Source organism: Myotis yumanensis, unplaced genomic scaffold (assembly GCF_028538775.1).
Source record: "Myotis yumanensis isolate MYYU_CA2020_CCGP unplaced genomic scaffold, mMyoYum1.0.hap1 SCAF_3, whole genome shotgun sequence".
Classification (NCBI taxonomy): domain Eukaryota; kingdom Metazoa; phylum Chordata; class Mammalia; order Chiroptera; family Vespertilionidae; genus Myotis; species Myotis yumanensis.
In genome coordinates, this window is record NW_027223754.1 from 157,716,869 (window position 1) to 157,732,493 (window position 15,625).

The following is a 15,625-nucleotide window of genomic DNA, read 5'->3' on the forward strand; positions in this document are numbered from 1 at the left end:
TCCTATCTGCCCCATCCCCTCCTCCACTCACAAGAATCCTTAGCACCCCTCCCCATCACCCTCTGGTCCCTAGTCCCTGACCCCAAAGTCCTAGGGGTGGGGAACAGTGAGGGTGGGTCTCCCTTCTTCAATTCCTTCTATTGTTCCCCCGAAGTCTTATCTGGGCTGAACGTCCTGTCTCCCCCTTAAGAGGCCCCTCCCCCCATTGTCGGCTAGAGGGACCTCAGCCCCACAGGGAGGCTCCAGCTCCTCCTCACCACCCCCACCCTAGCAGTCCATTGTCTGCTGAGGAAGCCCAAGTACACGTGACCAGGCCCAGGGGACAAAGGGACAGTGGCACACCGATGACCAAGGACCCAGGACAGGGAATCTGGACATGGATCTCTGCACGTTTAGTTTTCTCTGTCCCCGGAGCTGTTCCAGAAGTTGGGAGGGGTGAAGACCCCTTTGGCCTCTACAATCTTGGGTCTATGGCTTGAAGAGAAATCCATTCCGGGTCAGTGTGGATATGCCTATGACTTCCCAGCAAAAATAAGAAGACCCAGAGACTGAAGGGGCCGTGGTCTCCAGCATCCTCTCCACCTCCCCATTCTACCTCAGCTGAACATGGAGGCCTCAGAAGGAAAGGTACATTGGCATTTGGTACTTTCTCGTCTGGATTTTGGGGGAGTAGTGGGAAATCAGATTACATTGGGCTTTCCATTGGGGTCTAGATCAGAGGCCAAATGAGAGAGAAAGAAGGGCTGGGTAAAGTGGAGGATTCATCAAGGATCTAGAGTTTCCAGTGGCCCCAAGTCCCAGGCCTGGACTGAGAGATAGCAACGTCCTTTATCTTACAGCCTGTGCCCTTCTCCTTTCACCAGACCCCTGCTCAAACTGATTTGAGAGGTCAGCTGATCTCTTCCATACCACTTCACCCCACTTTCCCCTACCAAAGCCTCCCCTTCCCTCTGCCAAGACAGTAGCCTCCGTGATATAACAAAACCTTTATTCTCAGAAAACAGAAAAAACAAAATCAAAACCAATATTTTCTATTTGGCCCTTGCCCTAGCCCTCCCACCCACCCACATATCCTTCTTTTGTGGGGGACCTGTGATGCATGCATAGGGGTGGGAGCTGAAGGAACCTGTGTTCCCAGGACAGAAAGAAGTCTTTTTGAGTTTAGGTACCCTCCTCCAAGTTGACACCACTCCCGGCCTTGCCCACCTCCAGACACACCAAGAGGAAGGGATTCTGGAGCAGTGCCAGAAGGATTGCCCTGAAGTTCCTTGGGGAAGAGAGTAGCTGAGTCAGCACCACCCCCATGGTTTTTACCAGTTACAGCTCATCTTCATCCAACTTGGCAAGTCTGGCCTGGCAGGGAGGGGTGTTTGAAATTGGTGGAACTGAAGGAGAGTCACGAGGCATCTGGGGGATGTCACTGAGGGCCTGAAGGAAGACTCAAATTGGAGGATCAAAAAAGTTCAGGAATCCACCCCAACTCCTCTCTTTTCAGTGTAAGCCCCTAGTGAAGCCACCTTTTGCCAGACATCTTAGATGACCTGAGACCATCAATTAAAGTGGAGGGAGGAGGGTTAGAGATGGGAAGTAGAAAGGAGTAGACAGAAGGAAGGTGGTGGAAGAGGAATGATATGGGGGAGAAGGATTTGGGGATCCTGGAACAAGAGAGGCCCTCCCCATTCTACCCCTATTACCAGGAAACATCATTCTTCATACCTGTGTGTCCAGGGGCAGGGAGCCTCTGGCCACCTCCCCTTTGGGTAACAGCAGCAGGGAGGGAAGAGAGCCATTGATGGGCCTGTGTGTGCTGACCTGGGCCCGGTCTCCAGGCCGCATTTTCCCGGGGCTTCCCACCCCAGGCCCTCCTGGCCGCCCCAGGCTGTTGGTCTGGCTCTCCCGTCTCTGGTATTCAATGGGTGATTGCAATGCTGGGGCGAAGAGAAGAACAGAAGGAGGGTTACAGCAGAGACAGGTCCTTTCCCTCAGGGTTCTGCTCAGGCTATCCTCCCATTTTGCTCTCCCTCCAAAGGTGTCATCCATGTAAATTGACCTTTAGAGGATTCTGAGTTACCAATTTTTTTAGATAATATACTAAAGGCCCGGTGCACAAAATTTGTGTGTGTGTGTGTGGGGGGGGGGTGTCCCTCAGCCCAGCCTGCACCCTCTCCAATCTGGGACCCCTCGAGGGATGTCCGACTGCCCGTTTAGGCCCAATCCCAGTGGATCCAGGACTTCTGGCTCCCAACTGCTCGCCTGCCTGCCTGATTGCCCCTAACCACTCCCCTGCCAGCCTGATCGATGCCTAACTGCTCCCCTGCTGGCCCGGTCACCCCTAACTGCCCTCCCTTGCCAGTCTGGTCACCCCCAACTTCCCTCCCCTGCAGGCCTGGTCGCCCCTAACTGCCCTCCCTTGGCAGCCTGATCGCCACAACTGCCCTCCTCTCCGGCCATCTTGTGTCCACATGGTGGCGGCCATCTTGTGTGTTGGAGTGATGGTCAATTTGCATATTACTCTTTTATTATATAGGATTTTTATTGATTTCAGAGAGGAAAGGAGAGGGAGAGAGATAGAAACATCAATGATGAGAGAGAATCACTGATGGGCTGCCTCCTGCACGCCCCCTACTGGGGATTGAGCCCACAACCCCGGCATGTGCCCTTGACCGGAATCGAACCCGGGACCCTTCAGTCCGCAGCCGACACTCTATCTACTGAGCCAAACCAGCTAGGGCTGAGTTACCAATTCCTGAGCTATTAGTGGAAAGTGGGGATAGGGGACAAAGTGAAGCCAGGGTCAGAGGGCAGGGGTGGGAGATTGGGCAGTGAGGGATTCAGAAAGGAGCATGTGGAGGAGAGAGGGTGAGAACTCACCATTGAGAAAGTCCCGCTGGCTTTCCAGGATCTGAGCCACTTGCTTGATCCAGGCCTGACTAACTGCAGGGTCTGCAGTCTGCAGGACATAGCGCTGGATCCCACCCTCTGGCCCTCTGGAGGTCAGAGCAAAGCGGCAAGGGTCACCTTGGAGGTTCCCCTCCAGTCCAAGGCAGCTCACCTGGATTGGCAAATAGGAGATAGTGCCCCCAAATTCTTCAGGCCCTCTCTGGCTCCTGCCCCCTCCAACAAATCCAAGAGCCAGACATCCTCTCAGAGGCCTCCCCCCATCCCAGTCAAACCCGTCCCTTGTAGCCCCCTCCCCACCTTGATGCTGCTCTTGTACACATATCCAGGCTGTGTTCCACCTCGCACTCCTCCTCCCAAGGCCTCACTGAAGATGACGATTTGCTCAAAGAGGAAGACACGCCGCTCTCGACCCCGGGAGGAAAGAAGCCCCCCAGCCTCAGGCTCTGTGACCCAGAATGTGTCCTGGCCCAAGAGCTTCCCCTGAGCAGTCAGTTTGCCCTAGAACCAAAGGACAGTGGTCTTCCAGAAAAAAACAAGAAGAAAAAAGAGGGGACTTCTGCTCCTCCCTCCTTCCCCTGACACTCCCAACCAACCACAGGGTAGCACCAGGAGAGGACAATTCCCCATAAGGACTTCCCGAGTCTCAAACGGAGACAGAAGAGCACTGGTGCTCAGGTTTCCTGCTCCATCCCCATACCTCAAATCCCCGCAGTCTCCCCAGGGTCATCATGTCATTACAGCGCTTGGGCACGAAGCACATGACTTCCACTGCTCGCTGGGATGCAAGTGAAGAGAGAAGCACTGTCATTAGGAAGGAGCCATGTTTTGACCCCCGACAGCCTCCCCTAAAAACCAGACAGCTCTATACCACCCAAGGAGCTGGGGGGATCCTGGAGACTAAGAAGATAAAGGTGTCCTGGAAGACTTAGAAGCCCTCACCTCCAGCTCTTCAGTATCCATCCCAGCTCTACTGTAATACTTGAGAAAATCCTAAGACACAGAAAAGAATGTTCAGGGAGGTCATGAGGACATTCTCAGAAGCTCTCACAACCTCCCCCCAGGACACAGGTGAAGGCCTCTAGGAAGTCTGGGGAAGCCTTAGGAACCCTGAGGAGATGAAGGAAGGAAGAGCTGTCATGTCCCAGCCAGCTGGAAGGTGGTCCTGACCTTGAGCAGCAGCTGGTATTTCATGATCCTCTGCACTGGTTTGATGAGAAGATCATTGAGCTGCAAGCGGTGCCCCAGCTGCTGCCGGAGCTCCTGGAGACAGGGATACACAGTGGTTATGCAGCCTGGAAAGCCTGCTCATGATGATTCTGTCCCTCTTTTCCCAAGGCACCTCAGCCACTGACCTCAAAGTAGCTGTCCCCAAATTCTGACACCACATGCTCTGATTTGGGTTTATTCTGACAGTATACCACATACATATGCAGCCGGCGCTCCTAGGAGGTGTGAAGTTTAAGCAAGAGCAGGATGAGTGAAAAGGAAGAGCACTTCCGCAGTCCCGTCCACTCGCAAGCTCCCCCTCTCCTCCCCACACCACCCTCTCAAGCCTCACGTGTTTGATGAATATCTGAGCCAGCCAATCAGGATCCTTCAAACATCGCTGTAGTTCCCCCAGGAGATAGCTAGCGGGGTTGGCAGGGAAAAGATAGGTCAAATATCCCCACCCCTGCAACTTAGGGCTGTCTGCCCTAGTAATGCTCCCCTTGAAGCCTCTCCAAACCCTCCTCAGGCAACAATAGCTCCTGGGCCATGGATGGGACGCTGACACAACCAGACATATGCCCCCCCCCCCCTTGCTTTTAGGGCTCCACCACTCACTCTCGATGCCACTCGTAGATTTGCTGGATGTTCCCAAACACAATCCTGTCACGGCCTCGAAGATTCTCTGGGACCCCCTGAGCAGCCATGGTGGCCATGTAACCCTATGGGAAGTTTGGGGTGGGAACATAGGTATGTGGGGCCAGTCCTGGTGGGAATGCTACCTCCATAATAAGTGCAGGATGTAGGGGGCTTGGGAAGGTGGGACAAAGGAGCACCGAGGCATCTTTTATTCTTTTGTTTCCTTTTTTTCCTATTTTTTTAAAATATATTTTTATTGATTTCAGAGAGGAAGGGAGAGGGAGAGAGAGAGACAGAAACGTCAATGATGAGAGAGAATCATCGATCTGCTGCCTCCTGTACGCCCCATACTGGGGATGGAGCCCACAACCTTGGGCATGTGCCCTGACCAGGAATCGAACGATGACCTCCTGGTTCATAGATCAATGCTCAACCCCTAAGCTATGCCAGCCGGGCAAGGCATCTCTTAAAATTAGCCCTGGGCAGAGGAAAAGGGCTGGGTCAGGGCTGGGAAGGGAAAAGAGAGTTACCTCCACAATCTGCCCTAAGTCCTCCACATACATTTTCTCTGTCTCTACCAGTTCACCGAGGACATACCTGGGAAGAAAGGAGTGCACATCCTTGGTTTAGCCACTTTCTCCCTCCTGGACTAGAAGCCCCTTCATTTCCACAGCCAACCTCAGAGGAAATTCCAATTCTCAAATCTAAAATGTGAAGGACAGTCCTCTGGGCGTTGTAGAGTGGCAGAGGAAGGGAGAGTGTGGGGACACTTACATACTCCTTTCCAGAGCCTTCTTTTTCTGTTCCTCCTCACTCTCAGGGGCTTGGGACAAACTCTCCTCCTCAGGTAGCTGAAAGAAAAGAACATCCTAGAGCAGCGGTTCTCAACCTGTGGGTCGCGACCCCTTTGGCGGTCGAACGACCCTTTCACAGGGGTCGCCTAAGACCATCCTGCATATCAGATATTTACATTACGATTCATAACAGTAGCAACATTACAGTTATGAAGTAGCGACGAAAATAATTTTATGGTTGGGTCACTACATGAGGAACTGTATTTAAAGGGCCAGAAGGTTGAGAACCACTGTCCTAGAGGAAGCAAATGGATGCCTCTTGGGTGAGGGGAGCCACCCAGACCCATTTCATCATCATACCTTGGTCTCATCTCCGGGGCCCTCCAACAGTGTGGTCAGCAGGGTCAATTCTGGAAGTTCCTCTCCTGTGGCTAGAGCTGGTTCCAGCATCCAGTTCTAGGGGCCAAGGTCAAGTGCCAGAGGTCAGGGACAGTCACTGTTGCTGTGTCTCCCCATTAACCAATAGCCCCCAACTTGTCTTCTCTCCCAGTGTCCTACATGGATGTCCTACATGCTTCTGTGGTGTTCCCTGCTCACCTCATATGGTCCAGCCTGGCCACCATCTACTTCAGTTTCCACACTAAGACAATGTTTGGAGTGATCCAACCATCTTCTCAGGCCACTGCTGGGCCCTGGGGGGCCCGGGGAACAGGGTTCAGAGCTGAAGCCAGAGGTGGGGCCAGAGGGGACAGCCAGACCCGAGGCAGCTGAAGCTGAGATACTCCCCTCACTGTCAGCAATGGAGTAGGATTCTAAGGGGGTGGGAAGAAAGAAAAGGGGTGATAGATATTGCTCTAGCTCCAGACTCAGCATCCCTAGGAAGCTCTCAGAGTCTCCTATGACGCTCGTCCCCTCTCCCCCTCTTCCCAGGGCTCACTCTCTTACCGTCCTCATTTGAGTTAGCCAAGATAGAAAATTTCACCAGGGCACCCTTGGAAGGACAGTAAATGCCTGGCTCCCCAGGCCTGGAACCCCCAGTAACACGTGGAGGTTCCCCGATATCCTGAGCATGGCACAGATATGGGGGTGGGGGCAGCCATCTGGACAGACACTGGAAGCTGGGGGTGGCCATCTGCTCTCCTACAGCCCTCCCCCTTCCAGTGGGTACAAACCATTCTCTGAGAAGGGGGGTATGAAGAGCTAAGAGCACATCTGCCACCCCCAGTCCCCTCCTCCACCAATTTCAGTAATCACTACCATAAAAAAAGGCGTCTGTAGCCCACCTCCCCAACATGCGCAGACCCAATGGAAGGGGCAAGTGAGGAAAGCTTATCAGGGTTATTTTTGGCCTGGGCTCAGGGACAGAGGAGCTGGGATTTTTAAGAAAGCCCCTGGTCGATCCTCTCATTCCTCATCCCTCCATCCCTCTGTCCCTCCTCAGAGCTGAAGTAGAATCCTTAGCAAAAGGATTTGAGGGAAGATGCGGTTCTAGGCCAGAGGGGATGGTAGAGGGTTTTTCTCATACCCGGCTGACTACAGGAAAGCCCTGCCCCTTCCCCAATTTCCTTAACTAGTTAGAAATTTGGAGGCAGAAGGGATCTTAGAGATCATCTATTAAGTATTTCCTGGAAAATACAGGTACAGTCTCCAGCTTCTAAACCCCTAGGGCCAGGACGAACATAAGTCCTGACCCCTCAGCCCACCCCCATTCAACGCTGAGCACTGGAGACCTCACACTCACCACGTCCCCCCCGGGCGATGCAGCAGCCGCATTTTGCCAGCACTTTTCGGATCACATTGGGACAGGCACAGCGACCCCCCTTGTGCCCCTCCCGCATGGCGCCCGGGCCCCCCCGTTCCCCCCACCCGGGCCGGCCATGCAGGGGGAATCACGGGGGGCGGGGCGGGGCGGGGACGCAGCAGGGCGCACCCCCCCCCTCCCTCCTACCCCCGCTCCAGGCTGGGGCAGGGGGGGAGGGAGGGGACCGGGAGGGGGCGTCCAGGGGGAGGCGGAAGTCTAGTCTGGAGGAGGGCTGGGGGCTCCGCAGTGAGGGCGGTGCGAGCCGGACTGCGGGGCTGGGCGGGGAGGGTTTCCGGAGCCCTGTCGGTGCGGGGCCCAGGGTCCAGATGTCCAGCGGGAGGGAGGGATGGTGGGGGAGGTGGGGCCGGGATGCGGCAGCCGCTTCAGCTCCGTCTCCGGCCACTCGGGTTGGGGATGGTTCTAGGCCGGGGCAGGGGGAGGAAGCGGGGGGCGACTCCCCGAGTCACTGGCGCTGCGCGGGTCCCGGCCGAGCGGCGAGACGAATAACAGGCCCAGCCGCTGTGCCGCCGCGGGGAGGGGCCTCTGCGCCCAGCTCCGCCCTCTCCCTCGCGTTCCCCCTTTAGCCAGTGTCGGGTTCCCGCCCCAATCCCCCCTCCCCCAGGCACCACCGCGTTCCCACTCCACGTCCCCAGCGCCTCTGCCCCTCCTCCGCATCCTGGGCTCCCCAGCCCCGGGGGTTCCCCTCCTTCCTGCGTCTCCGGCTCTGACTGCGGGGCTCTGGGGTGGGGGTTAAGCCCGTGGCGGGGTCTGCACGGATCGCCCCTCCGCCTCTGCGGTGGAGAAAGCCCGATGGAGGCGGCCTTGGCCTGTGCGAAGCTGGCCTGGAGTTGGGCTGTCCCTAGCCGGACAGAGGTGGACAAGCCCCCCCCCCCCCCCGGTGGGGGTGGGTGAATGGGGGGCTCCGTGTGGGGAACACAGCCCAGGTGCCGCCCTCTCACCCGACCCTTCTTTCCTCCTGGCCCGGGACTCCAGCCGAAGCTAATCACCAATTAAGGCGAAGTCCTGGAGTCTGGGCTGGCGAGGGGCCAGGGGTGGGGCGCGGGGACACTCCGCCCGCGGGGGCGCGGGGCCGGCGGAGTGGGGGACACACAGCAGGCCAGAGGGCGAGAAGAAGCGCGGAGGTCTCAGCGATGAAACGGGTCTCATGCAAATTAGATGCGAACCTTTATGCTAATAAGGGCAGCATTTTTTCTTCACTTGCCACTTTGCGCTGGATGGCAAACTGTGCCCCACCCCACCGCCAGCTTCTTACCGGGCAGCGGAGCCCACGCGGGGACCTCAGGTTCGCGCTCCCCTCTCTGACCCCCCTCCGTACAGGCAGACTCTGGCTCGGTCCCTTCCGGCCCTAGGGGGCTTCTCTTCGGAGGCTGCGGGGACAGAAGGATCGTAAGGAACCCGCCCTTCACGCCCGGCCTTAACCTTCCCCTTCCCCTTCTCCCTGCTGTCAAAACCCACTTTGTTATGAAAGGGTCGCCAGGGCTGGGGTGGAGGGAACGGTTCCCCCAGAGCATGGCTATGGCCCTCTTAATGGAACTCTTGGATTCCTGCGGGTGCCCCGCAAAATTTGTTTTTGCGGGTAAATTGAGTTGTGGGGTGCAGCCGTCCTGAAGCCCCCTAAAGACCGCCGAACCCCACCACATTCGCCCTTTCTTACCCCCTCCTGCCCGGGTAGGGCGCATGCGCGCAGCATGCCCCCCATGACCCCCAGTATCCGGTCAGTGCGGCCAGGGGCGGGGCGGTCCGGGGGCTTCATGCTGGACCCCTACCCAGCTCCAAGTTTCAGGCCGAGGGGTACGGAAGCTGGGGGGCTCTGAGGCCTGCGTGCGTCCGGGGAGTTGCTGCTGACGAATCCGCCCCCTGCCCGGCTCCGCCCCCACTCCCACCCCAGCCAAACTTTTCAAAAGGGATAGGGTTGTTCCTTCCTACAACCATGGTGCATCAACAACCCCCTCTTAATACTGATTCCAAGGCGAAGCGTGACCTGGGGCTTCGCAGTGTTATTGTGGGTCGCGCTAGGTACATGCCGTTTCCCCAGGCCCTGTGTAGGCAGAGCCTCCGGAGGCCCACAGGGATTTCCTCATCCACCCCCATCCCCTTCTCAGCAGGTCCCGCTCCCCACCCCACCCCCACCAGTCCACAGAACAGAACGGGTGTGGCATAGAGTTGCATATTTTACTTTATTTTTATTAAATTAAAAGCTACAGTTTGGCGGCAGTTCCAGAACAGGGTAAGGAGGCTCCTTATAGGGGGCAGAGAAGAGCAGGAGACAGACTGACAGAAACAGAGACACAGGAAAGGACAAGGTTAAGGTAGATGGGGAATTGGTTAAGAAGAACATACAGGGCTGCTCCATGGGGGCTCACAGCATCTGATCCCCCCTCCCCTGCACCGAAGTTCAGCAGTGGAACAGTATGGGATGGGAGTGGGCGTTCAAGACCCCTCCCCTCCCCACCCCACCCCACCCAGGTCCTTTCTCAGCTTAGTCGCTGGAGCACAGAAAGACCAGAAAAAGCCAAGGGCAATGGACGGGGCAGGAAGACTGGGAGTATGTACACCAGAGGGGACCAGAGCCTGAGAAACAGCCTCTGCCAGAAGGGAGCAGCTCACACTGCACTGAAGCACTTGGCCTGTGGGGACAGAGGAAGGGATTGCCCCATCCCTCTCTGAACTCCTCCCCAGTTCAGACAGGTCCCCTACTGTGTGGTATGGGGGAGCAGAGGGAGAGAGGAGAACAGAGGCTTCTGTTGGGTCCTAGTGGAGGACAAAGGCAGGGGCCTTGGCAAAGGGGATGTCCTTCAATCATCTGTGATACCCTTGGCTCTCAGCTCCTCTTGCACCCGGGTCAAGTAGGTGGGGTCTGGGTACCCAAACCTGAAAGCAAAGAAAAATGAGGGTCAGGGTTAGCTATTCAGCTTTATCCCCATGCTCACACTCATTCTGGGTGCCCCATTGTGGGCCCTCTGCTCCCTCCCCTAATGTAATCCAAATCCAAGATAAATTAGCCCAATTCTGCTTATTTTTGCAGGTTAAACTGGGCATATCAGGACCAGGTGAAATGTAGGAGAAACTGGGATGGAAGAGATGGTTGAATAGTTTGGGGCTGGCCCACTCCAATCAGGAGGCTCCCAGAGAGAGGGGATTGTTGTTCTCTCCGTGGAAACAGACAAAGGGGAGGAGCCAAGTAAAGGGAAATGAAGAAGTGTCCCACAGCTGGGGTCCCCCTGTGCAGCTGGTCTTGTGGTGGATGTCGTTCCAGGTGATGACATTCGGTCTCCCTGTGGTCATTGACGTGCCAATAGTGAAGGTGAGACGCTGGTCAAACGCCTTTCGGAACAGGGTCAGCACCTTGTTACCCTCGGGGCAGTCCGGGAGGTAGGCCACCCGAGTGGTGCCAGGATACCGAACTCCTGGGTTTGGGTGTTCAGCCTGGGGGGAGGGGGAAGCAAAGTGGGCAGTGAGTAGCTGGACATCTTAAGACCATGACTCCAATGGAGGTTCATCCTGGCCAGCCTTTTGTCTGTGCACACCCAGCTAAGGCTGACAGGGCAGCGACAGGCTGACAGCCTTTCAGGCAAGGAGAGACTCTAGGGCAGTAAGGTATTATAAATGTGAACTTATCCCCCTATTACCCCCCACCCCCCCACTCATGCCCTTACTCCCTTGTCATCTGTGTCCATTGGTTAGGCTTATATGTATGCATACACGTCCTTTGATTGATCTCTCCCCCTTACGCCCGCCCTTCCTTATGTTCCCTCTAAGGCAGTGATGGCGAACCTTTTGAGCTCAGCGTGTCAGCATTTTGAAAAACCCTAACTTAACTCTGGTGCCGTGTCACATTTAGAAATTTTTTGATATTTGCAACCATAGTAAAACAAAGAATTATATTTTTATATTTATTTTATATATTTAAATGCCATTTAACAAAGAAAAATCAACCAAAAAAATGACTTTGCGTGTCACCTCTGACATGCGTGTCATAGGTTCGCCATCACTGCTCTAGGGTCTGGGCAGCAGGAGCCTATTCCTGGACAAAGTCCTTATTGTTAAGAGGCTCTTTCTCCTGGTCTCAATCCTTCAAGTCTCAATTCAGCAACAAATGGAGTACCAGAAGTGTTGGAAGGTAGTTGGTCCTTACTCTCTGGATAACTCAGCAGAAATGTGAAGACAGGCTAATTTATCTTTCAGCCTTCCCTTCTCTACCTGAAAACACTCCCAATGCTTTTTCCACTATCTAACCTATTCCATTTTTCTATTCTTCTTTAGAGCTTCCTCATCCCTCTGCAAAGCAGAACTGGAAATTACTCTTTGTCAAGCAGGAAGTCACCTGTAGGCTCTTGACCACTACTATTTTAACCTACTGTCATCAAGGTTTTCCTCTCCCGTAAGTCTGGAATGGAGTAACACTCCCAGCTCCGGGGAAAAAGGTTAGATCCCTTCCTGCTGTGCCTGCCTGCACCTGAGCCATCATCTTTACAGAATTGGAAATAGTATTTAATTCCTTTCTCTGATACCTGATTTTCATGTGTGCCATGGGGTTGTGGGGATGGAAAAGCTGGGCCTCATGGGACCTCCTAGCTCCAGGGCATTGAGTGGGAAGGCATATAGCAAAAGGCATACAGTGGAAACAGCAAAACTGTCTCATATCTCAAAAACACACTCACCCTCGCCTAGCTTTCCTAGATCAGAGAAGGAGCTGGGGGAGGGAGGGAAACAAAGGGTAAAGGCAGGTGGTAATCTCCTTACCCCCTGGACACCGGGCGGGAAGACATACTGGATGACGATGGTGCCATACTTCTCATAACTGGGCAGTAGGAGTGTGGCATCCTTAGAGACCAGCATCCGTCCATTCTGGGGCTGGTTGCCTACCAGCTGCCCATAGAAGCGGCCACACATGGGACAGGCCTTTTTCACCTGCAGGGCCCTGGTGATGCAGCCTTCACAGAAAGAGTGCCGACACTTCTCCAATGTCTTGGCGTTCTGGATCTCCCCCAGACAGATGGGGCAGGTACTCTCCTGCTCTTCTGCTTCCTCCCGAAGGCGGGGAGGAAGAGGAGGGGGCAGGGGGGGGAGGAGGAGGAGGAAGCCCCCGTGCCCCTGGGGGCAAGAGTGGGGCTGCTCGGAGAGGGGGTGGGCCTGGGCGGTGCAGCTCAGGATGTTCCCCCCCACCGCCCAAAGCCAGGCAGCCCATAAGCTCCCCCTGCCTCTGAGCTTTCTTCAGCTCTTTCTCTGCCTCTTTTAGCAGCCCCTTAAGAGCCTTCCTGGCCAGGTAGAGCCCATTGGGAGGGGCGGGGGGAGGGCCCTGTGGGGAAAGCTGAAGAACATAGATGTCAGAAGTCTCGCCATCTATGAGGATGGACACACGATGCTCTTCCCGAAGCCGGGCCAGCCGGGCTGGTGTCTCCTTGCTTAAGAAGTCCCACACAGGCTTGGAGACCGTGACTTTGGTCTTGCAGGTGCCTCCACAGGCTGCCATTCTGGAGAGGACGAACGACACTGCCCCCAGGGTGAAAGGGACTCAGGGTGGGGGGGTCCCCCATTTGACAATCATCAGTGTCCCCTACTTCAGGTTCCTTTCCAACCTTGTATTATCTCTGCTTTCTCAAAGCCCAACACCCAACTAACTCCTCCCCCAAGTTCATTTTCTGTCTCCTCTTCTCTTTCAAATCCCCAGCACCCACTGAAGAGCAAGAAAGTTTCTATAACATTATTATTCTCATCTAAACCAAGCATCAGCTTGGTTCTCTTTCCACTCCTCCCAAGATCATAGAAACAATCTGCCCCTCCCCACTCTGAGCGAAAACTGGCTTTTGTAAAAGGGAGAGAGAATTTTGACCCTCCTTTTTGCTCACTTTGATCCTGAAGACCTTAGAAATGGCATGCAGGCTCTTTCTCTGTCCCTGCTCCCTACTTGTAGGTGGTGTGACCTGGTGGGTGGACAGGAAGAGGAGGGAAAGTGAGAAGCCCCTTGCCCCATTCCCACATGCCCAACCCACAACCCACATCACAAAGATGGGAACCTGGATGTAAACTACTGGGAATGGGATTGCTTGGCACATAGAATGGAGGAAACCAATTTAAAGGTGAAAGTTGAGGTTCCCTTGGGAGGCAGATACCTTGAAAGCCCATGGACCACAATAGCGGCAGGAATCCTTCTATTTCCACACTCAGCTGACCAGGACTGGGGGGAGGGGGAGAGTAAAAGGTTATGATGACAAATGTACCATCTTCCTCAGTCAGCCCAGAAACAAAAGAAAAACTCTATTTCCTCTCCTTCTCTGCGGACTTCCATCCCCAGCCTCTCCCCAAGTTGCTGAGAAGAAATTTTAACATGCTAACGTTCCTTTTTTCTTCCCCAGCTCTGAGGCTCTCAAGAAAGACCAGGGAACAGAAAAGAGAAGTCAGGAGGGGAAAGCCCACACAGATGGAGGTTTTCCTTGCCACCTCCCTCAGATCACATGGACGAGAGTATTTCCTATGTTCCCCATCTCCCCGCTGGCTCCACATTCCCAAGCAATCCAGCCCCCCTTGCTGGGGAGCCTTCCTTGAGAGCCACCCCAGTGTCTTCTACAGAAATCTGTCGGGAATGCAAACTAAGAGGCAGCAGCCCCTGCAATCAAGTTCTCACTATCGCCTTTTAAACCAGCACACCAAGTGCAAGTCTGCCAGCCACTGGCCTGTATTTGGGGGGGGAGGGGGTCACGCAGGGGCTCCACTGGAGGAGTGTGATGTGCCCCCCAGTCTTGCCATGCTCAGCTACAGAGCTGTCCCTACACCACCTCCCAATGCAGCTCAAACAGAAAGAGGGGCCACTGGTGTGACCTCAATTCCTTGACTGGTCCCAAGGGGAGCAGCTCTCCATCTGTGCCACCATCCTAGTTCCTCCAAGGCCAGAAGGGAACAGCTCCCTCAGCTCACGCCGTCTACCCAGGTGGCCCCCCCCCCCCCCCCCCCCCCATCGGAGGGAACCCAGGACCTAGGCGATCTGGCTCCAAGTCCTGCTGGCACAGGACAGGGAGGCGGGGCCGCCGGCAGCGCCGGGTCCCGGTGCCTCCGGGGCAGCCCGGGCCGGGCGGCCGGTCCCTCCCTGCGGGCCGCACTGGGGGCGGGGCGCCGCGAAGGACAGGTCCCCGGGGGCGCCCCGGAGGCTGCGCCCCCTCCCCCGCGACCTCCCGCCAGACGCGACCCGGAACCAGCTCCCCGTGTCCCCGCTCGCGGAGCCCCGCCAGTGGGTGTGGGTGCTCGTCTGCCCGACCGCGGCCCCCAGAACCCCCAAATGGAGGCCAAGGCTGGAGGATGACAGGAGGAGGAACTCCGGGCGTGAGGGGGTCTCCGGCGCCGCGCGCGGGGCAGGAGGCGGAGGAGGGGGCGCAGGGGCCGCGGGAGAGCGCGCGGGGGGCGAGCGGGGCCCGGGGGGCGCGCGGTGGGTGTGGGGGCGCCGGGCTCACCTACCTCCCGTCAGCGCCGCCATTGCCGGTCACATGACTGAGGCTGTTGCTGGGATGACGGCCTGGGCCTTAGCAACAAGGGGGGGCACCGCGAAGGTGGAGGGGGCTGTGCAGGGGTGCGAACCGCGGGGAAGGGCGGGGACCGCACCCCTCCCCGGCGGCCGTCACCGTCTCCTCTGACCCCCGCCTCCCTCGAGCCCCTGCCCTTCGCCCCCAAAACAAAAATGGAGGCTCCGTCCTGGGCTGGGGGCGGGGGGGAGCGGCGTGGCGGAGCGGGGGTCGGAGGTTACCTCCCCCGGAGCCGCCCCCGCCCGCGGCCCCCTCCTTCCGCCCCTGCGGCCGCCGGGGTGCGGGCCGTGGCGGGGGGCGAGGGGTGCGGGTCTAGGGGTACGGGGAGCCGGCAGGTTGGGGTCCTGCGCCGGAGGGCCTTTGGGGAGGAACGCGGGATGGGAAGAGTCACCGTGACGAGCACAGCGCTGGAGCTGAAATAACCGTGAACCCAACCCCGGATAACCGCTCGCCACCCCCTCGTCCGGCCTTTCCTAGGCCGCCGCTGGGCCCCCTCCCAGGCGGGGCTGGTGCCCCTGAGGGTTCTCTTCGCGGAGACACTGAGGCTGGTGCAGAACGGGAAGCCATCACGTTTGTTAAAACGCATTGGGGTGGGGGTGGGGGGCTCACGTCTATGGTTCAAATAGTTAAAAACTCTCCAAGGAAAAGAAAGCTCTGCCGTTTGGTTCCCACACCAGAGCCATCTCCGCCCCATCCAACGCCAGCTGCTTCCCTGGGGCCGCAGCGGCCAGGCCCTCCCACCGGCCAGA

The 15,625-nt window shown here is 56.7% G+C and overlaps 2 protein-coding genes and 1 long non-coding RNA gene across 4 annotated transcripts; 1 reads left to right on the plus strand and 2 right to left on the minus strand.

Moving 5' to 3' along the window:
• Nucleotides 1-977: 977 nt before the first annotated feature.
• ARHGEF25 (Rho guanine nucleotide exchange factor 25) lies at nucleotides 978-9,156 on the minus strand. Of its 2 annotated transcripts, XM_070409874.1 has the most exons (16): nucleotides 9,017-9,156; nucleotides 8,615-8,729; nucleotides 6,138-6,352; nucleotides 5,901-5,996; nucleotides 5,521-5,597; nucleotides 5,277-5,343; nucleotides 4,726-4,829; nucleotides 4,460-4,529; nucleotides 4,254-4,343; nucleotides 4,069-4,161; nucleotides 3,841-3,891; nucleotides 3,599-3,676; nucleotides 3,199-3,399; nucleotides 2,872-3,052; nucleotides 1,717-1,928; nucleotides 978-1,428 (listed from the first exon to the last, which is right to left on the minus strand). In XM_070409874.1, exons 1-16 carry the CDS (start codon nucleotides 9,113-9,115, stop codon nucleotides 1,318-1,320), a joined length of 1,860 nt encoding a protein of 619 aa, XP_070265975.1. In that variant the 5' UTR covers nucleotides 9,116-9,156; the 3' UTR covers nucleotides 978-1,317. The 2 variants fall into 2 exon arrangements, with proteins under 2 accessions (XP_070265975.1, XP_070265976.1); XM_070409875.1 differs by lacking the exons at nucleotides 8,615-8,729; nucleotides 9,017-9,156 and adding an exon at nucleotides 7,282-7,836 and having other exon boundaries at nucleotides 979-1,428.
• A 364-nt stretch (nucleotides 9,157-9,520) lies between these two features.
• On the minus strand, nucleotides 9,521-15,288 carry DTX3 (deltex E3 ubiquitin ligase 3). Its single transcript, XM_070409877.1, is given in 7 exon segments — nucleotides 9,521-10,233; nucleotides 10,571-10,788; nucleotides 12,106-12,429; nucleotides 12,431-12,836; nucleotides 13,212-13,286; nucleotides 13,476-13,540; nucleotides 14,812-15,288. Coding segments are annotated over 5 exon segments (1,053 nt in total). The 5' UTR covers nucleotides 13,241-13,286; nucleotides 13,476-13,540; nucleotides 14,812-15,288; the 3' UTR covers nucleotides 9,521-10,157.
• LOC139006982 (uncharacterized) lies at nucleotides 10,272-12,376 on the plus strand. Its single transcript, XR_011470818.1, has 3 exons — nucleotides 10,272-10,666; nucleotides 11,626-11,743; nucleotides 12,280-12,376. It is a non-coding gene; the product is annotated as an uncharacterized lncRNA (long non-coding RNA).
• Nucleotides 15,289-15,625: the final 337 nt, after the last annotated feature.